This window comes from Microcaecilia unicolor, chromosome 2, assembly GCF_901765095.1.
Source record: "Microcaecilia unicolor chromosome 2, aMicUni1.1, whole genome shotgun sequence".
NCBI lineage: Eukaryota > Metazoa > Chordata > Amphibia > Gymnophiona > Siphonopidae > Microcaecilia > Microcaecilia unicolor.
This window is the reverse complement of record NC_044032.1, coordinates 241,644,137-241,668,028: the sequence shown is the minus strand read 5'-3', so window position 1 is coordinate 241,668,028 and position 23,892 is coordinate 241,644,137. Positions and strand designations below refer to the sequence as shown.

General features: G+C 39.9%; 1 protein-coding gene across 2 annotated transcripts in view; it reads right to left on the bottom strand.

The window, feature by feature from the left end:
• Nucleotides 1–23,892, bottom strand: part of LOC115463389 (tight junction protein ZO-2-like) — a 52,557-nt gene that overhangs the window by 15,349 nt on the left and 13,316 nt on the right. Inside the window, exons 2-7 of one of the 2 annotated variants that reach the window (XM_030193848.1) lie at nt 12,434–12,487; nt 9,995–10,119; nt 7,372–7,474; nt 6,456–6,896; nt 6,152–6,395; nt 1,551–1,654 (exon numbers count right to left, since the gene is read on the bottom strand). In XM_030193848.1, the coding sequence (XP_030049708.1) occupies nt 1,551–1,654; nt 6,152–6,395; nt 6,456–6,896; nt 7,372–7,474; nt 9,995–10,119; nt 12,434–12,487 (1,071 nt within the window). Of the gene's footprint in view, nt 1–1,550; nt 1,655–6,151; nt 6,897–7,371; nt 7,475–9,994; nt 10,120–12,433; nt 12,488–23,892 lie in introns of both variants that reach the window. The other variant, XM_030193847.1, reaches the window with a different exon arrangement.

Below are 23,892 nucleotides of genomic sequence, written 5' to 3'. Positions count from 1 at the left end.
GTTTTGCACAGAGCATATATATTCCCTGGCTAGAGCATATAGGATGGGTTGTGTAGCATCTCCTCAGTGTCAGAAATGCACATTTGGAAATGTCCTCAAATTCAAACATTTTAAGGTGCCATTGCTTGTTTCCTTAATGGAATACTAGGACAAAGTATCAACTCTCAACCCTAGGGTTTGGTATTCAGTTGGGAATGAAATTTGGGAGAGACGGGAAAGGGTCATAGATTGCGGGTTCTAAAGTCTAGAGTGGTTGCTTTGAAATGTATTCTCAGAATGGACACAGCCCACTTCGCTTTCCTTCTGGGAATGGAGGAACAAGCTCCACAATATGTGTTTGATGGAACTTCAAGGTGTGTGAAGCTCCATCTCTGGCTGTCTTCAAATCTAAGCTGAAAGCTCACCTTTTTGATACTGCTTTTAACTCCTAACCCTTATTCACTTGTTCAGAACCCTTATTTTATCATCCTCACTTTAATATTCCCTTATCTCTTATTTGTCCTGTTTGTCCTAATTAGATTGTAAGCTCTGTCGAGCAGGGACTGTCTCTTCATGTTCAATTGTACAGCGCTGAGTACTTCTAGAAGCGCTATAGAAATGATAAGTAGTAGTAGTAGTAGTGAATGGCCTCAATAAATGTCAAACTTTTTTTTTTTTTTTTGAGGTTTGTGAAGCATACATTTAAGCATTATCTCCTAGAGCTCGAAGCCAAATTTTGAATGTCTTGGAGGGGGATTACAATGGCATTTATGGGTTAAATACTGGTATCACAAGTGCTGGACAGCTGACTTGAGTTTTGGAACTTTAAGGGATGGGGGGGGGGATTTGGGGAAGGAGGGAGTGGAATTTTTGGTTTTCTTAGAGGGGACTATAAGAAAACAGGCCCTCTCTGTTGTTTACATGATAATTTTCTGGAATTGGCTTTAGTAGGTTGGGTTGTGGGGTGGGGTGGGGGAGTGTTTTAAAGTCTATAGATTTTTAGTGGTAAAGAGGTTTTTGTGTATTGTATAGAGTTTATGGGGTAATGCAGATAAGAGGGATTAAAAACAATGTTATGTCAAATGGTAGTTTGTACTGTTATTTTTACATTTTAATAAAATAAAAGTACATTTCTCTACTCTCTAGTTGGTGACAGTCTGTGTGTTTTGCACACGCTGGTCATATCATTTCTATGTAGGTAGCTGAAAACCAAAATAAGCTACACTGCTATAATCTACACTCAACTGGTGTCTTGAAGTGTTAGGATCTGTCATAGGAAGGGCTATTACTGTTTGAGTTCTGGATGGCGGTGCTATTATGAGATGCTAGGTGGACAGGCTTGCTATATAAGTACAGAGTATTTTTACAGAATTTTGTGTTACTTCTCAAAGTAGCTGGCAGTGGAGGGAATGGGTCTTATTATTACTAAAGTAAGTACAGAATTGAATATTCAAAGCAGCATGGGATATGCAGAGAAGAACAGTAGCTACAAAAAAATGAGGTAAAAACCACATGTGCCACAATTCATTCTAAAATATCATAAATCACCAGCCGACAAAGTAAAAGCTCACCTTAAGAATGATATCACCTTCGTGTAAACTGCCATCTTTAGATGCCAGGCCTGTACTGGTCATTCCTTTTACGTAGATCTGACTGCCAAGCCGCAGACCATATTCTGTCAAAATCCAAACATAATTTAAAAAGATAAACAACATAAAATGTCGGACGTCAGGAAAGGCTACGAGCAAATGCCAGTCCAGGGGTGAGCAACCGCAGTCCTCGAGGGCCACAACCCAATCAGGTTTTCAAGATTTTTGTAATGAATATGCATGAGATCTATTTGCATACAATGGAAGGAGTACATGCAAATCAATCTCATGCATATTAATCGTGGCAATCTTGAAAACCCAACTGGATTGTGGCCCTTGAGGATTGTGGTTGCTCACCCTTGTGCTTCTAGTACTCTGTAGAGGCCATTTATTAGTGGTTATGTGCACCAATACTTATCACATGCTAGCTACCACAGGGCACATTTTAATCATATAGACCCCCTCACTGAATAATATGTGATAACGGCAGTAATGTACATTAACTGTTCGTATAGTATTCCGTGTGTTATACGAGTCCAAGCAAACCTATTAACAGACAGCAGTTAGCCAGCGTAATATTGAAAATATTCTACTACAAATCCATTTTCCGACTTCACCTTAAAACAGAGGTTCTCAACCCAGTCCTTCGGATATATCCAGCTTGTCAGGTTTTCAAGATATCCACAATGAATATGCATGAGATAGATGTGCAAACAGTGTATACAAACTCATGCACATTCATTGTGGGTATTCTGAAAACCTGACTGGCTGAATGTGTCCAAAAAACAGAGCTGAGAACTTCTCTCTTAAAATTACACGTATGAGATGGTTGTCTTTCTATTCTTTGTGTTACATTATTAGTGTAAAAAATGTATTTAAAAATGGGGTTTATTAGTACCATATAAATGGAGAGACATAACAGTGGCTCTTTCTCCTCCTCCCACTCCCTGTTAAAATGTAACCATGTTTCTGATGCATGGACTGTACTGAAATATAATCTGATTGTCCTCCATTTATCATAGCCCATAGATATTGTTATAATGATGTGTCTACTGTCTATATTAAACAGAGACCACTTCAGTGGAAAACTAGCAATTTGGCAGGACCTCCAATGGTGATCAGGGACCAAAGAGCTGCTGCCATGCCTTTTCAATGTGCTCAAGGCATAGTGTTAAGTAGCGAGGCTTCACTAATACAAATTAAGATCTTTTTCTTTATGCCACTCTGTTTCACTGTAAGCATCAATCCTGCACTGGTTGCTCACAAGGCGTATTACATTGGTCAGCCCTCTTACCTCATCTTTCCTTATACCATATCAACCAGTTTGTACTTTATGCTCCTCCAACTCGGTGCTTAATTGTTCTCTCATTCACTAGACTTTGCCTAGATTCTTCATGTTCTACAGCCTTATCTAGCTCAGACTCTCTGAAACGTCCTGCCCATAAACCTCCATTCGGAGCCATTATCCAAAAAAATGTAAAACTCTGCTTAAAGACTTGGCTCTCGCATTGTTCTTTCTCCCCAGAAGCATGCCTTTTGAATGTTACTTCACCTAATGTGGGCAATATTTCGCAATGGATTCTATTTTAATACTTAGCTGCTGCCAGATGTGAAACTGCTCTGCTATGGAAAGCAACTCAAGCTCCTAGGTTGGTGGATTGAAGGATCCAATTATGACATCTCCTATTGATGAAATACTTGACAGCAATTAAACACAAGGAGCAAACTTTTGAGCATTTTTGGATTCCATTGCAATCTTACTTGAACTCATGTTAATAGACTACATTGGTTCACGCAGCCCCTATATGAGGGAGGGAGGGGAGGGGGTAAGGTTTGAAGTTCTAATTTCTCTATTTGTAGTGACTTTTATTGTTAGCCTACGTAAATTGGCTTCATATTCATGTACTCCTTGCTGAAAATACTTCAATAAAAATTTAAAATGGAAAAAAAAAAAAAAAAAAGACTTGGCAGTTTTGTAGTGCGTACACTGACCTAGCTTGATTTTGTAGAGGAGACTTGGATAGTTTGGCTTTTTACCACTATTTTCTCCTTCCCTCTTTTTCTGATAATCATTGTATCATGGTATGTTATTGTATGCTATGCTCACCCTGCCACTTGTTCTACTCTGTTTTTTTTGGTGTCGGTATTGGTTGGTTGATTGTTACTTGTTCCGCTTTGCTGTTGCCTTTATGCCCCCACAATGAGGAATTTCAAATGTGCGGGTAATAAATCTTCCAAATAAATATAGACTTGTAAGTCTGTAGACCCTATTACCATTCCATATCATCTGTGTGTGTGACTTTCACAAAGTCACTTAACCTTCTCTAGGTCAAACTTAGATCCTGAGGTCTTTTGGGCAGGGGACAGTGCAATCAAGTGTTTTAAATCTACTGGAGCAGTAACAGACCGAGGGAGGAGCAGAGGCAGGAAGGTAAGGGATTGGGGGGTGGCAGCAGCTATGCCGGCCCTGTCCCAGGCCTGGCTGTGTCTCTCGGTGGACTTGATACTATGCCACAATATGCAGTATTTGAATATTTTTTTTTTACTGTAATTGTTTATTGCCTATGTCCAGATTGTTCTTGCTGTACACCTCCTTGGATGAATTTCTTAAAAAAGGCTGTCAATCCCTCCGAAGGGACACCACCCTGTAGGGGTGGAGGGGCTTCTGTGTTTCAGTGACTCAGAGGGCTATGCTGAAGGGTTACCCATATCAGACAGGCCTCTGAGGAGAAACCAGACAAAGAGTCTCTCAAACTAGGGAGAGTGGAAAGATGGTGATCTGAAGCTCGTACGCTCAACGGCCCAGCTGTCCTCTGAAGTTCTGTCTTTGTTTACTTGAAATTTCCTCTCTGCATTTGCAGTTACCTTAACTGAGAGGAAGGGGACAATGGGGGGTCAGCCGCCGATGGCCAGCATTTTGTCCCCTGTGCAGCAAGTGTGGGACCGCTGCGCAACGAGATGCCCATAGATGACTGGGTTGATGAGTCCTTTGATTAGCGCCGGCGAAGGAGCGTCGATGCTCTTAGACCTGGAAACAACTTCATCGCTCCCAAATCATTTAACCACCATGTCCAAAGGAGTGGAGGACTGAGTTAGGAGTGTATGGTGAAACAAAAGTCGTTTACAGCTGAACCCGTGTCGGCAGTGCCATTCCTAAACCCGTAAGAGCTATCAGCTTGGAGTTTTTGGCTCCCGTGGAGGTTACATTGAATATCATCTGGAAGGCACTCCAGGACCTAATGGTGGTAGTAAATAATTTTGCTTCAGATATAATCTTATTAGTGAGCCACATGGATAATCTAATCGAATCTTTTGAGAATGAAAAATTGATACAGCAAATGAAGTTCTACAGGAGTAGGAAACGGTTAAGATTTTGAAAACGATAATAGACCAGAAAAATTTGAACAAAATGAATATTATTACAGATGATTAATATCGAGTGTTGTTTTCCCAGAGTTCCGGGTATGACTCCTAAAGTTTTTTCCTCTGAAATTATTCCCCTTAGTATATTAATTCAAAAGGAGTGAAGCCTGTGAAACTGGGATTACCTTAATCAGTGGGAATTGGATTAGAGATTCAAGTGTTTGTATTGTTAAATAATTTCTGGTTTTAAAAGAGAAAAAAAATGAAATCAGGTGTATTATTTCCACTAATATTGGACAATGAGTATGTTTCTAATGAAATTAATTGACTATACACCGTCTTGGGTTTGAAGAAGCCAACCAGATCAATTAAGGAATAATGATTCAGATAAATAATAACTGGGGATAATCAGGTCAATACCACGTTTTCTTTGTTTACTGTTGTTTAATTGATCTCCTTGTCTTGTTTCACTCTCCCTATTTATTTTGTGGTCTAAGAAAGAGAAAGATTGTATATAATCCATTTATCTAGTTGAGATTGTTTTCTTCTAATATTGTATTAATGTACAGTAATCTCTGTATTACTGTTTGCAAGTGACCCTTGTAAAATGAAAAATTATAAATAAATGATTTAAAAAAATAGGCTGTCAATAAATCCTGGGCCAGGCTTTGGCTCCCCAGGCCAGCTAGGGATAGCAATGTTGCTGAGGCAGAGATCATAGTCCCTGGATGGTGATTCTCTTAGCCACTGCTCAATGGCAACACCTAGTGGCCATGCTTCAGGTCCACATATGCCAAGCTTCCCGTGCCACAACTGTCACTGCAATTGCTGGGGTCAGTTTGGAGAATGATAAAAAAAGAAGGGGGAAATGCCTGGCAGTTGTAAAAACAGAATACCTGATTGATCTGGATACCCAAATGAGGAAGAGCTTTAAGTTTTCCTCAAGCATCTGACATTTCATAACCTGTGCCAATCGAGAAGTGAAAGCTCTGTGATTGAACTATGGCTATTTTGACTGGCCACTGCTTTTGATCAATATTATTTCCCTTGAGAGTTCTTGATTTTGAGTTGGGATATATAGCATGGATCAACATCTGGCAGCAAAGCCAGAAACTGCACACACCTGAGCTTTAACAAATTTTAAATTAAAGTATCTTTGCATCACATCAAATATTTGTAAAATAACTTATCTGGTCCCCCATTAATCGCACTGTACTTACCTTCATTTGGCTTCTGTTTTGTTAAAAGAACACTGATAGGCTTGTCAGGGTCCTGTTGAGCTGGAGGTATGATCTGCTGACGTGGTGGTTCAGGTGAAGGGCTGCGGGACTGAAGTCTGTCTCGACTGCGGCTCCTCTGCACTTCCTTCTCATACCTGCGGTCAGCGGGAGGTCTTCGACCATAACTTCTGTCTGGGCTATAGTCGCCACCATACCCACGCTCCAGCGTGCCGTCCCCATCTATGTTCCTGCCACGGCTGTGGTCTCTTCTGTACTCGCGATCTAACATATCATCCCCATCTATGTTCCTGCCACGGCTGTGGTCTCTTCTGTACTCGCGATCTAACATATCATCCCCATCTATGCTTCTTCCACGGCTGTGGTCTCTCCTGTACTCACGCTCCATACTCTTGTCCCTGTCTATGCTTCTACCCCGGCTGTGGTCCCTCCTGTACTCATGCTCCGTGTCTCTGTCAATGGCTCTTCCACGGCTTCCATCACGACAATAATTCCGGTCTCTGCTATGATCTCTGTTGTACTGTCGGCCCCTATCCTGATCTCTCCTATAACCCCTATCAGGACTAGGATCCCGACTGCGGCCTCCACTGGGCCAGTTATCACCATAGTCACTGTATGAGCCTCTGTAATCATACTCTGGATCGTCATCCATTACGTCAAAGGCTCTGTTGTCTGGATCTGGCTTCCTGAAAGCCATGAGCGGCACCTTCCGTGCTCTTTTCACAACCTGTAAAGAAAAGGAAAAAAAAAAAGGAAAAGTTAATTTCTAAAAACTGTTGAACACCATAAGACTTTGTACAAGAAAATATATTTAAAAGTTGTCCTAGTTATAACAGTAAGTCAGGGAAAACAATAAAAAAATTATGTTTAAATTACTATATTATATTCAGTGCAATACATTTCAAGCTGGTGTGTTCTGCAGCCATTTTGCTGTTAAGCAAGAGAACCCCCCCCCCCCCCCCCCACATCCCTATCCCCCAAATTACACTGGGTATAGAAATTCATTTTTCTAGTTTAAATGATTTTTTTTTTCCAAAAATTGATAGTAATCATTATCAGAGATGAAAACTTGAATTTCGAGAGAATCAACAAAATTCACATCACTGTCCAAAAGATTGTTTTTTGCTGCATTTCACTGTATAATGTTTTGATTCATTTGGATCTGGATAGAAGACTGCAGAGCTCAGTACTAATATACTCACTAAGTTAGCAGTTTTCCCACATTTTTTCAGCTGCTGCACGGCAAAGGAATGGGGCACATTATCCATAAGGGTGCCATTAACCATCACAACCCGGTCATTTTCTCTGCAAAAGGATGAAAAAATGAAAAAAAAAATTAAAAAAAAAAAAAAAAAAAAGACTTCTCACACAACAATGTGCTCTGTAGTGGTTTGTGCAGTGGACTTTGATCCTGGGGAACTGAGTTCGATTCCCACTGCAGCTCCTTGTGATTCTGGGCAAGTCACTTAACCCTCCATTGCCCCTGGTACAAAAATAAGTACCTGAACATATGTAAACCGCTTTGAATGTAGTTGCAAAAACATCAGAAAGGCGGTATATCAAGCCCCATTTCCCTTTCCCTTAATGGAGCTAATTTCTTGCCATTATAACAAACCACCACCAACTGCAAATCATAAACCGTGTTATTTTAAATGAAAGAAATACAGTCTTCTTATTAAAACTTAAAACAGAGTCAGAAAAAGTTCAAGTGGTCAAATCACAGTGGTCAAGGCACAGACGTGTCACTTTACATCTCTGTTTCTCAGTTACACAGCAACAACAGGTGCCACCAGTGGAGGCCCTACCATCAGGCCACCTGAGGGAGGGCCTCAGGCAACACTCTGCAGTGAGCAGCTCTCCCCCCTTTCCTCCTCAACCCTCTTACCCACGTTTACCTTATTTATTTCTTTTCCAAAAGGAGGCAGTGGCAGCGATTCCCATAGGCTGCCCTGCTGCCGGCACCGGCCTCTTCTCCCTACTGTGGCCAGTCTCTTGACTTAACTTCCTGTCTCCTCAGGGGGGGGCAGGACGTGCAGTAGAGAGAAGAGGCTGCAGCCAGCAGCACTGTGGCTGCCATCTTTTGGGAAAAACAAAATATAAACGGTAAACACGGGGAAGAAGTTTGAGGAGGGAAGCGGGGAGATGCCAGACCGGGCATGGGCAGGATCTCAACCCTGCCTTGGGCCGCCCCTGGGTGCCACTATTAAAATCAGAACCGATTGTCCTTTGTCCTGGTCTCTCTCAACTGCATTTGTTCCCTTGGCTACATAATAAAATGTTTCACTGTATTATACAGTGTTAGCATCATATCTATGTTATTTGAATATTCTAATACATGTCTATTAGGTGTTTCATTGATATTTTGCTGACGCATCATATCTATCTTATTTGAATGTTCGTCCATGATGCCTATTATGGTATCATTTGTATTGAACATATGATTGTTCTATAGTGCTGTTAAATGTTTATATTTCTGATACTGTATCATGTTAGTCCTATTACTAGGTTTCAATTTGACATTTCCTCATTTATTGTATTTATCCTTATTTGTTACATTTGTATCCCACATTTTCCCACCTATTTGCAGGCTCAATGTGGCTTACATAGTACCGTAAAGGCGTTCGCCAAGTCCGGTAGAGAAACAAATACATGGTAATCTTCATAGGAGACAACTTCTCAAAATTATTGGGGGTGCTAAGCACAGTGGAAATAACCCCTCCCTGGACACATACAAGGAATTTTCTCAATATTGGGGGTGCTCAAGCACCTGCAGAGTCGGCTCCTATGGTGATGTTGTGGTCGATTAAGGTTCAGGCACAATGGGGATCGAAGGAGAGGAGAGGTTATTATAGTGTCCATTACGAGCTTTGCCTTTGCTGCGTTGCAGAGTGTAGGCATTTATGCTGGGTTGGTAGGGTATGCTTTTTTGAACAGGTTGGTTTTTTTTTAGTGATTTCCTGAAGTTTAGATGGTCGTAGGTTGTTTTCACAGCTTTTGGCAGTGCGTTCCATAGTTGTGTGCTTATATAGGAGAAGCTGGATGCGTAGGTTGCTTTGTATTTGAGTCCTTTGCAGTTTGGGTAGTGGAGGTTTAGGTATGTTCGTGATGATCTGGTTGTGTTTCTGGTTGGTAGATCTATGAGGTCTGTCATGTAGCCTGGGACTTCGCCGTAGATAATTTTGTGGACCAGGGTGCAGATTTTGAAGGTAATACATTTTGATTGGGAGCCAATGCAGCTTTTCTCGGAGGGGTTTGCCACTTTCGAATCATGTTTTACCAAATATCAGCCTGGCTGCTGTGTTTTGAGCGGTCTGGAGTTCCTTATTTTTGGTCATTTACTGTTATGCTGTTAAATTTTTTTTTTTTACGTTTTATGTTAAACTGTACCTGCTGTACACCACCTTGGGTGAATTTCTTCATAATGGTGGTCAATAAATCTTTAAAATAAATGGGAACTGTGGGCTATGTTCAAAATCATGATATCTTGAGTTCAGAATTGACTATACTTTGAAAATGACTCGTCAAGTCTGTCAATGTTTTTTTTAAAGTTCTTCATTGAACTTTGAAAAGTTTTTTTTCTTTATTTAGCTTTAATTTGGATTCTGAGGGCAAGGTTTCCATCAAATTTAAGCCAAGTTTTGCCTTTTCTAAGATGTCTTTAATGTTCTTTTTGAAGGTTAAGTATATGGTAACATCATCAACATATATGAATGTTTTGAATCCTGCTGTTTCTAGTCTTTTGCCTAGTGGTGACATCATTAAACAGAATACAAGCACAAAATACCTAATGTAGCTTCCTTTACCATGGAACTTAATTGCACTTACTGTAATATTCCGTCTGCTGGGCCTCCAATTAGTACATCAGAGATAACGATGGAAGTTTCACCATTTTTGAAGTGTGGGTTATCTCTGCCTCCAGACACTGCAATCCCAAAGCCTTTTTTATTATCCTGAAAACAAAATCCCAGTGAATCACTGACACACAAGTGGGTAGAACATGATTCTGTACAAATACATACTAAGCTACACTTAAAAAGGAGTACTAATGTAGGTTTAGAAATAGCCTCTTAAGAACAAAACAAAAACATTGGAAAGCTTTAACATATTGTTCTTAATTCATTACTAGTTTTCAGGTCCAACAATGTTTCAGGAAACCACAGAATTGGCGCGAACAACAAAATCCCACAGGAAGAAAACAGCAGAGGAAATGGATCAGGCACTCCAAACAGAGACTAGGGAACACTCAATATATAGTCTAATCTTCAAAAGAATCTTTTATTGGTGACTCTTAAGAGACTAGTAAACAAAGGCCCATTTCTGAGCGCAATGAAACGGGCGCTAGCAAGGGTTTCATGGCTGCACAGCTCGTCGCGATTTTACCTGGTTCGTGGTGTGCACTGCTGCTGTTTCCGTTGTAGCTCTGTGTGGGTGGCGGTTTTCGTGGCCCGCCCTCAACATCATCGCATTTTGACACGAGGGCGGAGCAGAGCTACAGTGTGGAAATCCGGAGTTTGTGGCCTGAGTAGATCGTTGGAGGTGAGAATCTGCTCCGCCCTCAACGTAATAACGTTTGACGCGAGGGCGGGGCCCAGAGACTGATTTTCGTGGCTTCAGAGCTTCGAACATACAAACCTTGGCTTCAGTGACGTCAGCAGACAATAGAACGTTGAGGGTGAGTTTTATATATATAGATGACTCGACACAGTACCATGTTTCGGCACAAATGTGTCTGCCTCAGGAGTCTATACAAACAAAAACAATCAAAATTGCTTAAAATTATGAATAAAACTCAAATCATTCTTAATACAACATTTAAAAAAAATCAGTATTTAAAACTGAATGGACAAGTTACAAGGTTATGTATAAAAGGTGATCACATTGTCTGAAACCAAAAACATTCACAATTACAAGAGTATATACTTTTGTAATTGTGACTTTTTTCCTATTTCTGACAATGTGATCACCTTTTATACATAACCTTGTAATACTTGTCCCTCTATTAGTTTTAAATATTGATTTGTAAAAAAAAAGAAGTTATATTAAGAACTATTTGAGTTTTATTCATAATTTAAGCAATTTTATTGTTTTTGTTTGTTTGTATAGACTCCTGAAACATGGTACTACGGTATGTTGAGTAAGAGTCACCACTAAAAGATTCTTTAGTCTCTGTTCGGAGTTCCTGATCCATTTCCCACTTTGGGTTTCTCAACAATGTTTCAGCCACCAGGACCAACATTCACAGCTGTGAATCCCTACCCTGATCTCTACCTCTGTGGCCTGGCTGTTGCCACAAAGCCTATAACCAAGAAGCATGCCTCATGGCTGTCTGCAGCTTGGCACAAGCACACTCTAAAGTAGCATAAGGTGCCTCTACAATTTAACAGCCAAGGACTGACCCATTTTCCCCAATTCCTCATCTAGTACAATTGTGGAAACCTGATTTTTAAATCTAATTTCATAGGTGAGCTTTTCCTAGCAACACCAGAAACTAGCTTCACACAGCTGAAGTACTACTGGAATCAACTAGAAGCACAATGCTAAAAAGAATAGTGGACCAATGTTTAAAACAAATGCAGTATTCAGAATTACAGCCTTGTATGATGATTGCAGGGCTCAGATAATTAACATTTTTTAAATAAAACGCACAGCTCTAATTCAGCAGGTATGCCAGCACCAGCTGTGCATGTCTCATTAAGAAGGGTGTGGGGAAAAAAGGGACACGTCAGAAGGAATGACTGCACTTGTAATCAAGTCCATTATCCTAATGAAACTGTTGTTACTAATGGAAAACAGAGGTGGAGTTCTTTTCCCTTTTCAGTACATTTGTTTGTGTGCAATATCTTTCACTTTAAACGCAGCTATGGAGCTCATAGGTTTCATACTAAGGCCTCATGGTCCATCAAGAACTGCCTTTTTAACAGATAAAATTTCCTGAACTGAGAGCAATATGGAATGCTCTAAAGGCTTTCTGACATTGAATTTATATAAAACTTTGTTGACTATCCAGACAGACAACCAAGTAGCAGATGTACTACATCATATAAAAGTATACTTCCATCAACTGCACCACTTAGACCTCTGCATATTAGACTTAACTCTTCCTGTACAGTTTTCTTTTACTCTGTATGCAAACTATACTTTAATATTTGAACGGTGATTGCACACAAAAATAGTTTAAACATTTCATGTCTATAAACTGCAGATCACATGATTAAGAGGAAGTTATTCTGGACTATTAGCAAATTAGAAAACTACAGTTCTTACCCTTTGCAAGTTTACGCTATACTGCTCCCACATCACTTCTTCCATGCCTTGAGCCTACAAAATAACATTTATATAGATATTAGTAACAAGAAAGAAATGACGTGTCTCTTTCCTATTTTATTTGGTTGTTTAGTATATAAACCATTTTGCCCCGCTAGACAGTTAAAGCAATATAGCAAGTTGGGAATAAATAAATACATCTTGATGGCAGGCATGAAAGCATGGAATGACTGCAGAGAATGCAAGATGACTAATGGAAATTCATTACAAATATGTAGCATCTTCCTAAGATCCTATAAATACCTATACTGACAAATGTATGTTTAGCACTATAGCCCCTCCCTCCTTTTTTATTTCAAACTCGGCTGTTTTCTTTCTGCTTCTTTGGGTTTCCAGCACAGTAGCATAAAGTTCATTAACTATTACTCCCCCCCCCCCCCAGCTTTAATCCAGTTATTGCAGCAAAAGTCTCCAGACGGGGACCATGCATCAGGACTCCTCCCAGAACCCCACAATCATGAGTCCTAAATTCAGCCAATAAGCACCCCATAGCACAATCAAAAATCAATAAATAAAAATAACTACTTCCACAGCATTATTGGTCTCTGCCAGCCTGAAGAATGGAAGTCCTGGGCCAGAAATTAAGTCCAAAGTCCTCCCCCAGCAGCATATAAACTCTTAACACTGAGTCACAGAATAGTAACTGATAAAAACAATGCTTCCTTTCTCCCCTTATCCTATTTAAGAACACAATTAGATATTAAATGAGTTAAGTTCCCATATAACATATTTTGGTGTGCTGGCTTTTTAAAATGTTTATGTCAAAACATTTTCTCCAACTCCCTTTCATCTTAATTGTACTGGTACTGTAAATCCAAGGTCTGGGTGTGCAGGTGGCCACTCATTGATTAAGCAGATAGGCGAGAGTAATGTAAGAAAGTTAAACATGGCAGTCTCCTACTGTTATCTGGTACATGGATCTACAAAACAAAAAGTGTTCTTAGTCACAGTATCAACACTTGCAATAATTGCAAAAGTATCTAGAAGACATTGTGCCTCTCAACAGCTGCTTGTATTGACTTAAGATTAAATTTTTTTTTTAAAAATTTGCTCACACCTTTTTCAGTAGTAGCTCAAAGTGAGTTACATTCAGGTACACTGGATATTTCTCTGTCCCAGGAGGGCTCACAATCTAAGTTTGTACCTGAGGCAATGGAGGGTTAAGTGACTTGCCCAAGATCACAAGATAAAGGTGCACACACATGTTGTCCATGCTTTTTGAGATAAATCTGAAATGGTTGTATGTGAAGCAGCCAACCAGTGCAGTCTCAAAACCTGTAGCTTTAATAAAAACAACAACAACAATAAAAAAACATGCATAATATAGATGACTAACCCCAGACAGTAACACTGGGGAAACTTTGGAAATTAGCACCTGGCCTCAGCATGCAGGGAAACCCACGCACTAATTATAGTTCATGACCCCTTTTAGTGTGGCTTAGCGAAAAGGCCCCTTAATTTGTTGCAACACAAACCAAGGAAGAGAGAAAAAGGATTCTCTTTCCAAAGGACTTTATAAGAAAAAAAAAATGTTAAAAATTACTAAGAAAATTAGAACTAATGCTCTGACTATAGAACAGGGGTTCTTAACCTTAAGTGCCTGCACCCCTTTAACTGAGCAATTAAACCCTCACACTCCCTTCCTAAACCACATGTCCACTAATGACTACTGACAGCTACACGTGGCTAAAACTACAGTAGTACACAGTTACATAGCAACATAGTCTATGACGGCAGATAAAGACCTGTGTGGTCCATCCAGTCTGCACAACATGATAAACTCATTAGTCACGGTATGTAACACTTCATATGTATATCTGTCTTGATCTGACCTTGCCATTTTCAGGGCACAGACCACAGAAGTCTGCCCAGCACTGGCCTTTGTCTCCCAAGTTACCAGTGTTGTCATTCAATCTCTGTTAAGATTCCATGGATCCGTTTCTTCTAAACAGGATTCCTTTGTGCTTATCCCACGCATTTTGAATTCCGTTACCGTTTTCATTGCCACCACCTCCCACGGGAGAGCATTCCAAGCATCTACTACCCTCTCTGTAAAAAAAATACTTCCCGACATTATTCCAGAGTCTGCCACCTTTCAACCTCAATTCCTGTCCTCTAGTTCTACCACCTTCTCATCTCTGGAACAGGTTTGTTTGCAGATTAATACCTTTCAAATATTTGAACGTTCGTATCATGTCACCCCTGTTTCTTCAATAACTGCCTTCCCTCTGTCTAGCAAATTTCAATAAACTGACCCAGATTTCAAGATTCTTCCCTATACTCCATTTGACCTCTTCTCATGGCCCTTGGGGGTGCAGGCACCACTGTTTAAGAACCCCCAATACAGAATTTATTAGGATGATGCAAAATTTCTAGAGAGAGGCCAGAAGAGCTCCACTTTCTAGCATTTCTTTCTCAGCAACTAGTCCAGGGCATACCCTCAGGCTCTTACTGCAAATTTTACTTCTGCGTTAGGAATGAACCTCAGTCTTAAACTATGGTATGTTGGGTATGATCTCCAATTCACTGCAATACTTGCATTGTGTCAAACAGAGCTTTCTTCAGAGGCAGCACTGCTTTAAGGCCACAGGCTTGAAAGGATGGGGGCTGCAAGCACGATAAATTTATAGGTCAATAAAATACACTAATTTGACAGTATGACACAAAAGCACCACCGCACGCTCAAAACAAGTAATGTTAGGTTCATGTGACACGCAGGTCATTTGAATACACCATACAAAAGATTCAGTCATTAAAATCTATATATCCAAGAGCTTCTGAAGCAAACCACTGTATGATAGTATCTTGAATAAAAATAATATCCCGTCATTTAACTGAACTTTTATGAATTCAACTATTAGCAATTAAAGGGATTAACTGTCAATATCTGTTTCTACGTTTAACAATGCGGTGCATTCATAGCTGGGAATGGTAACACACTGGTGATTATCCTGTCTTCCTCCACATATTTCCTGCCTCTAAGTATTTGAATGCTTATGAGATGTAAAATTGGCATAGAGAGAAAAAGGTTTTGACAAAAAAAAAAAAAAAATCAAATCAAAAGGCTGATACAGGCTGAGAAGGAGGGGATCCAGAACAAGTAAAAAGGCTAATGTAGAGAGAGAAATAAGAGATTTTAAAAGGAAAGTCAAGATAAGGTTGATGAGAGAAGAAGGGGGGGGGGGGGGTTGCTCTTAGAACTGAGTACTAACAGCAACAAAAGAGAGAGAGAGGAAAATCTAGAATCTTAAGAGTGAAATAAATGAAAAAGATAAGCTAAGATGGTAACTGAAAAATCAAAAAGGGAGAGAGACCCCCAGAGGTGGAGGAATTAATAATTGACCCTTAGCCTCTCTGGAAATAGATAACTATGCTGGGTTCCAGGACAGGAACAGATCATCTAAGTTGAATTTAATAACTAGAGTGAAGGGTATGAGTAAAATGAATGAGGCCATAACCTATATAAAAAGGGACAATCCAATAATAATCACAGAAATTAATCAAATCCAACACTGTACAGCAAAAATAACTGGCAGAACTCTACCAGCAAAAATGCATGGGCAGGAGAGAAAAGAATTCCTTGGAAAAACAAAATCATTGTGAGCAGGGGTATTCCTGATAGATGACTATTTCAAAGGATCAAGATCAGTAAAGATAACGAGAAAGTTCTAAAACATCAAATTGAGGCATACTGCATCAACAAAAAACTTAAATTTATGTTTCAATAATAAATTAAAGTAGCACCAGAAGCACAAAAACAGAAGAGAGATATTTTAAAAACTGTTTAGAGAAACCCAAGACAATTCTACAGGGAACTGAGAAAGAGCATCTACAGAATAAATACCACCAAAGTTGAAACAGACATTCCAGAAAAGCTTACACAAGGACCCTGCTGAGCACAACCAAACGCAAAGTGGCAACCCTGCATAGAAGGGAATCTGGAAAAGGCAAACATCAAAGTTATGGAACTTTATAACGTTTAAAGTGCTTTGAAAATGAGCCCCCATGTGTGTGATTGTTAAAACTCTGTTGTTCAGGCAACCAGACAACACCACAATGGCCAACAACAGAGAGGACACTTCCAAAGAGAAATCCAAATAACATTCTCTTAAGATTTGAGACCCATAACTTATATACAAGCTGATTACTGCAATAGATGCCAATAGAATATATCATATCGACTCTAATATCATCATAGTAATGAAACAGAAGGGCAATACGAAGGAAGCATATGGAACCAAAGACCAGTTAATGTTGAATAAAGCTATTATGGCCAATACTAAGAAAATAGCAGAAACCTCAGTATTGCACAGATAGTGCCCCACATTTCTGGATAACAAATTGCCTTGAAATGATTGACTGACTACATCAAATTCACCATGAAAACATGGGAAACCACGTTCCACCTGCAATATGCAGATGGACAGTTTATCATTCCTAACATCAAATCCAGCAATGCATATTTCAAGGAGACTTCTCCAGAACAACTCCCATAGTTCAATTTTGTTTGGCACTTATTCCACAGAGCACTGTTATTAAATCTTTGAGCTATGGTTTTAGCCTTACTCATGAAGATGCAAATGATCCAGAGGTTATCTTAAACCCAGGGCTCAACATATCCCAGACACCAGATCACCATGGCACTGAAAAAAAAATTGGGCCTAGCACCTGGGTTTTGTCAGACTACATTGAGGCAGTAGGAAGTTCAGTTGGAGCTGTAATCTGGAAGTATCAGCTCTACTCTTCTCTTCACTCTGCCTCCCACCATGGAAGCTCGACGCAGGCATGCATACACACACAAGCACACAAAGAAATACGTTCACCCCAACACGGCCCAAGGCCCAAGCAAGCAGAAAGAAAGGACAGCAGCTACATGTCACACAGTAGCCTCCTCTTCAGATGTCCTGCAGGTGCTCTCCTTTCTTTCTGCTTGCCTCTACGTTGGGCTGGAGGAAGCAGGGAGAGTGCTGGATTGCTGTGGGCAGCTCAGTGCCTGTGTTGCTCTAGGGGACAGTGGAGAGAATGAGATTTGGGTGCCTGTATTGCTGCAGGGGAGGGTGGAGGGTGTGAAAGCTGGTGCCTGTGTCACTGCAGGGGGAGGGAAGGGGGGAAGAGTACCAGGGAATATATATAACTTGAGGGGAGAACAAAGTGGACGTCTGTATGCTTTGGAGGGAGGGAGGGAGAGCATGCTGGCTGTATGTGTAACATGGGAGAGAAAGGGTGGAGCAGAAAGGAGCAAGAGGTGGGTGTCTGTGCTTTGGGGGAGGGAAGGAAGAGTGTGCTGGGTATATTTGTAATGAGAGAGAGGGGTGGAACAGGAGGGCGCAAGAGGTGGGTGTCTGTGCTTTGCATGGGGGGGGGGAGGAAGAGAGAACTGGGTGTATGTGTAATAAGGGGGTGGGTTAGAACAGGACAGGACAAGAGGTTAGTGTAAGTGTACTGGTGGGAGGCAGGAGACCTGCATGTCTGTGCTTTGGGGGTGTGATAGGGAGACAGCTGTTGCATCAGTGTACTATAGGAGGGAGAGAGAGCTGGGCTAGATTAAGCATTGGTCTGACCCAGTATGACTATTCTTATGTTCTTATTCGTAGAGTGTACCAATTGACTGGCTTTTGCAGATGACATTATGTTGGTACTTTTAGACCATTAGTCTCTTTCAAAAGTCTTGCAAACCTTTTTTTTTTTTTTTTATTATTTATATTTTCAACATAATTACATATCAATGTTCATACATTGAAATGTATAGATTTAGAACATAACTGCAAGTATTTATATTATAAACAAAATCTTATCATATTTGTCCACAACAAGAGGATCCAAGATTAGGAAATTCTAAATAAAACAACTCATAATGTGACATTTATCACAACTGAACTAGGACGACGTTGGGATCTTGAAGCCTAGACAGTACAGCCATGTAGGAACGGCCATCACAGGCGGGTCACGTATAACCTTCTTAGCTAAAACAAAATCTTTTAATTTAATAGGACAGAAAAAAAAGATAGTTTACCCCATTTAAAGAAATCACACATCTAGATGGATATCTAAGGGTAAAAGTTCCTCCCAGGGAAAGGATTCTCGGTCTAAGTGCCAATAACTCCCTTCTCCTGGCTTGAGTTTGAGTTTCTTTAGCTACGTCTGGAAAAATACGTATTTTCCCGCCCATAAAATTAACGTTTTCCTGAAATAAGAACACAGAATTAAACTCTTATCTGACTCCAAGGCAAACGTTATAAGTAAAGTTGCTCGATCTGAAATCTCAGAACGTTCTAGAAAATCAGTCAAATTATCTTGAGGAGGTTCTGAGTCTATAGGCATAGGTCTTTTAATATATTGCATTTTAGACACCAAAGGGTGATTTTGAAAAGGAATGTCCAGAACTTCCAGAAAATACTTTTTCAATAATTCAGCTGGGGTAACAAATGATGAAATCAGAAAATTAAGTACTCTGAGGTTATTCCTTCTACTTTGATTTTCCATATATTCCAGTTTCTTTGCCTGGATTTTATTCTCTTTTATACTAGCCACCACTGTAGTTTGCATAGATTTTAAATTAGAGTCAAAAGTCTGCATTTTTTCCTGGTAAGATTCGACTCTAGTGGTAAGCTGGTTGGATTTTTCCTTTAATTGTCTTATTTCAGTCTGTGAGGAATTAAACATAAGCTGGAGGTTCACATTCACCCCTTGAATGGCCTCCCAAATGACATCCATAGTGATTACTGCAGGTTTTTCCATACCACCTCCTAACCCAAGAAGATTTACTTCTTGGGTTAAGGCTAGGGGCAAATATCCCCTTCCCGTTGTATCAGTACTTGGAGTTGAAGCAAGAACCGGACCTCCTACCGCCGACGATAGTCCGCCCACTTCGGACGCCTGTTCGAACAGCACTTCCTCTGTTCCGCTACTCCTTCCAGGTTGTGGTGGGGTCAAGCCTGCTAACGGGCTCAAGGTAGCGCCCTCTGTACTGTGCTCCATGTGTGTCATTTCGGAGGTTCCAGAAACAGGATCCCTCGGTCCCGGTGGGCGGATTCGGAAGGTCTCAAGTGTGGATTGTGTCATGGCGGGACCACCAGCAGCGCTTGAGGAGGTAGGAGCCGCCACTTTTCCTTTCCTCTTCCCCATTTCTCCCGGGGAGCGCTCCGTGACAAAAACCCACAAAACTGAAAAACTCTGGAGCTCACGCTCACACGTCTAGTTTGGCAGCCATCTTGGATCCCCCAAGGTCTTGCAAATCTTTTCTGACTTCAGAGCCATCTCTGGTCTTAAGTTGAATGTTTCCAAATCAGAGGTACTGCCTTTAAATTATATGAATAGCTCAGAAGAAGCACAAGACTCAGTTCAGTATCTTGGTGTTCATATTCAAGCCGACACAGCTCTGCTATACTCTAATAATTTAAACCATTCCTAAGGAGCATATTGGAGAGATTGCAGGTATGAGAGGTATCAGGTAAGATAGTGTCATGCTGGCTATACTTGTTTCAATCTTTACCACTTTTTCTACAATAGAATGACTTGCAACTGTTGTACAGGGTACTTAGACGGTATTTGTGGGCTGGAAAGAAGCCATACATTTCATTGTGGACACTGATGTTACCTATAAGGGGCAGTTGGGGCCTGTTGATTTAAGATCACAATTTGGCATGCGGACTATGATCAGTGTGGAACTGGCTCCATCAGCCTCTGTTTTTCACCCCTACTAAGCTGGAAAATTCTATTATTTTTCCCATCAGGGCCGTATCTACTTCATGCTAAATCTCCGTGCTTGGGTGAACATTTTAGCAGACATGTAGTATGGGAATACATGAGGGGGTGTTTGAGAAGATTTTTGGTTGGAGGGAGAATTCTGCTCCTCAGCAGATACAATGGAAACAATGTCTGTTTGACATGGCGTAATTGCAATGGGGGCGAGAAGGGGGCAGGCTCTGGAGGCAACCCTAGGTGGAAGCTTTTTCAAGGTACCTGGGAGCCTTACTGGTTCTCTCTTCCTCATAGGAGAGCACAATTGATTATTAAATAGATGATTTTTAATGTACTGCAAAGTATTTTTTACTTTTCTAAGTATTACTTGTTTTGGAAGTTGTATACTGTCATGTTGCTGATAATAGGGGTGGAGGTGGGATTAGAGGATAAGAGGTCTAGTGGTCGTGCGTAAAAAAAAAAAATGACTGTTTCAAATGTTTGGGTCATTACTTTAGTGGACACTATATTATTGATAGAGATAACGCTTTGCAATGGTTCTGTTTCCGGTTCTTGCATGCAGGTAAGAGTCCACTGTGTGCAATGGTACATTGTTTCTATGTTAAATTTGTATAACCATTTTTACCTTTGTTTCTATGATTGTTTATATCAATGCCCTTCTGGTCGTGTACACAGGTATTTTGCATTCTTTTCCCAATACTGATCAATAATCTTTGTATTTCTTCTTTAAAAAAAAAAAAAAAAAAACTTGGAACATCCCGGACAGATAAAAAGTTAAGTGCCAGGAAATCAGACATAGTGGTAAAAGAGACCACCACCAGAATGGCATTGATCACAGAGATGTCAGACTCGAGCAACTACTCTCTGAATTGTGTAGAGAGCAAAAAGTTCTTTAACTACCAAGAAATGCAGTCTGAGACAAAGAAAATGTGGCAGAAGGATACAGAAATATTTCCCATCGTTTTGAGTGCCAAAGGCCTGATTAAAAAGAATTTTCATGCTTATTAATGTTTGTAACATGTTACTGTCAATGGTATATTAATAAAGAAGATTTAAACATAAAAGAATTTTCAAACACACCTGGATAAATTGCCTATACATGTATCATCTTATGGATGGCGTTAGCAGTACATTTAAGAGACTGAGATCACACTCCACACATACTGACTTAGGAATGAGGTTCATTACTGTCAAATGATATGCACAAAACTAACCCAGTTGGAGACACTGCCCAAGTAATGTTAGCTTCACCCATACACAAGTTCTTTCCACACCATACAAAAGTCATTAAACACCATCTATCCAAGAGCTTCTGAGGCAGAATACTGTATGATGGTATCATCTAGAACTGAAACAATGGCCTGTCATTTAATTTTATGAATCCGACTATTAGCAGTTAAAGGGACTCACAGCCAATATCCACTTCTACGCTTTTAACAATGCAAAGTATTCATAGCTGGGAATGTTAACACACGCTTGAGAGTCTCCTATCTTGCTTTCAAGTATTCGAATGCTTATGAGAAAGAAGATAAGTCTATTGAAATGCATTGAAGGCAAGAGATTAAAATCAAGGGATATTAAGCACAGAGACAAAAAGTCTTAGCTTTATTATAAAAACATCCCTTTAAACGAGACTTGTTACATTAGATGCTATAAAGTTCCCTCAATACTATTTTTAAATTTCTGTATTAACAATAAGAAATATCAAGCCAAACATAAAACACATACACTTCAGAGGACAGTATGTTTAATCATAGAGTCCCTACTTTTCATAATGGCACACTATCCTCTCTCCTGTCCCACAGGACGCTTTATCTTCATCTATTGAACCTTTTACTATAACTTCTCAGCATTGACCTTAATTTTCCCTGTGGTGTGTTATGTTTGTATCAGGAGTTTTCAAAGCTCCACCCCCATCCACACCAAATCTCCCCAACCTCTACCATTTATCTTTTCTCCTTCTCTCCCATCTATCGATCAATAATCCCTTACCAAATATGTTTGCAATTTGTATATACTCACACCATGAGATGTTCCATATATGTTACCATGTATGTACACACCCTAACGCAATACCATTTGTAAACCTGTTACATGGACATGGCAACCGCCATTCCGGCAAATGTAAGCCACATTGAGCCTGCAAATTGGTGGGAATATGTGGGATACAAATGCTACAAATAAATAAATAATCCTTCTTTTGATCATAATCTCCAGAACGGCTCCCATAGTTTCTCCCATTCTTGTTTTCCCCCTGTACTGTTGTAGCTACCTTCTAATTTGTGTGGTCTTATTTACCCACATCTCAACTATCAGCAGTTTCATAATTTTCCAATTAACCACAATAACTATATGTGCTGCCAATATCAAAACATTATGTAACATGTTCTTATTTAACATCCCTCCAAGGGAACCATTGTCTAAACCCAATATTAATAAGGAATAATTGTATTGTGTGTGATATTTTTGAGTCTCCCTTCAAAAACCTTTTGATCTCAAGACATTCCCACCACATATGTTTAAAGCCTCACTTTATTCTACAACCTCTCCAGCAACTGTCTGGGATCTCCTGGTTATATTTCCGTAATTTCTCTGGAGTCACAGTCACCTGAAATATTTCATATTGGATATCCCTATGACTAGAGTTTGACACTTTTCCTAAACTTCCCCAAATTAGTGTCAATTACTTCTCTATCTACCTTTTCTCTAGACCTTGTCTCATTAAACTCGATATCCAAATGTTTTTTCAACCTTTTTTTCCCTGTATTACCTTGTATAAAGTTACCAAGAGCCCCCTTATCAAGTGGATGTTGTTCTCCTGTCAGTGTTTTTGGTCTTTCCTCTGCTCCTTAAATTCTATTCTTTCACCGTGCTCTGCCGAGCTACCAACAATCACCATCCATTATTAATTCTGACTAAAGTTGCCATATTCAGCAGAAGCCCCAGCAGCCCATGCCTGCTCCTCAGCTCAGCATCACGTGACCCTCTCAATATTAATTCTAACCTAATCAATTCAAACAAAAAAAGGCTACAACACCCAAGATCATTTACAGGAAAACTGCCCCTTCACTTAAAACCCCCAGGGAAAAGAAAATCTCAGAGAATCTCCCTTGTAGTGATGTACAATTCAGAGCTAGAAAAGCTGAGAAAATTTACCATAAGATCTAAAACCACTGCTCCAGGAGGATCGAAGATTGGTCCAATGCTGGCCTTCTGACAAATCACCTAATCTGAAGCAAAAATTAGTAAAAAGCAAACTCCCAACAGAAGCTCAAAAAAAGAGGAGAATTTCACAAGAGCCCACAACTATATCCACATGGGAAAAACATTCAATAATCAGGGGATCCTGTTCATGCTGTTCCTCTAATGCAGTATATAGTATTCAAAGTAGAAAATGTAAAGAATGATGCCATACTGGCGAGACAGGCCAATTGTTAAAGACAAAACTCAGTTCACACAGATATCACATCAGATGACACAATGCAAAAGAATAGGGGAAAATTTTGTAAAATAATTAAACCAGCAAACAAGGAAAAATAAGTGGCAAATCATAAATACAATGGGGAAATATAAAACATTATTCCAAGAGCCATTCCAAAACCAGTCACATGACTAGTTAGGGAGAGAAAAACAAACTCAAGTATGACATATTGATAGCTGCAGTTGGAGACTTTATTTGTAAACACTACAATAAACTG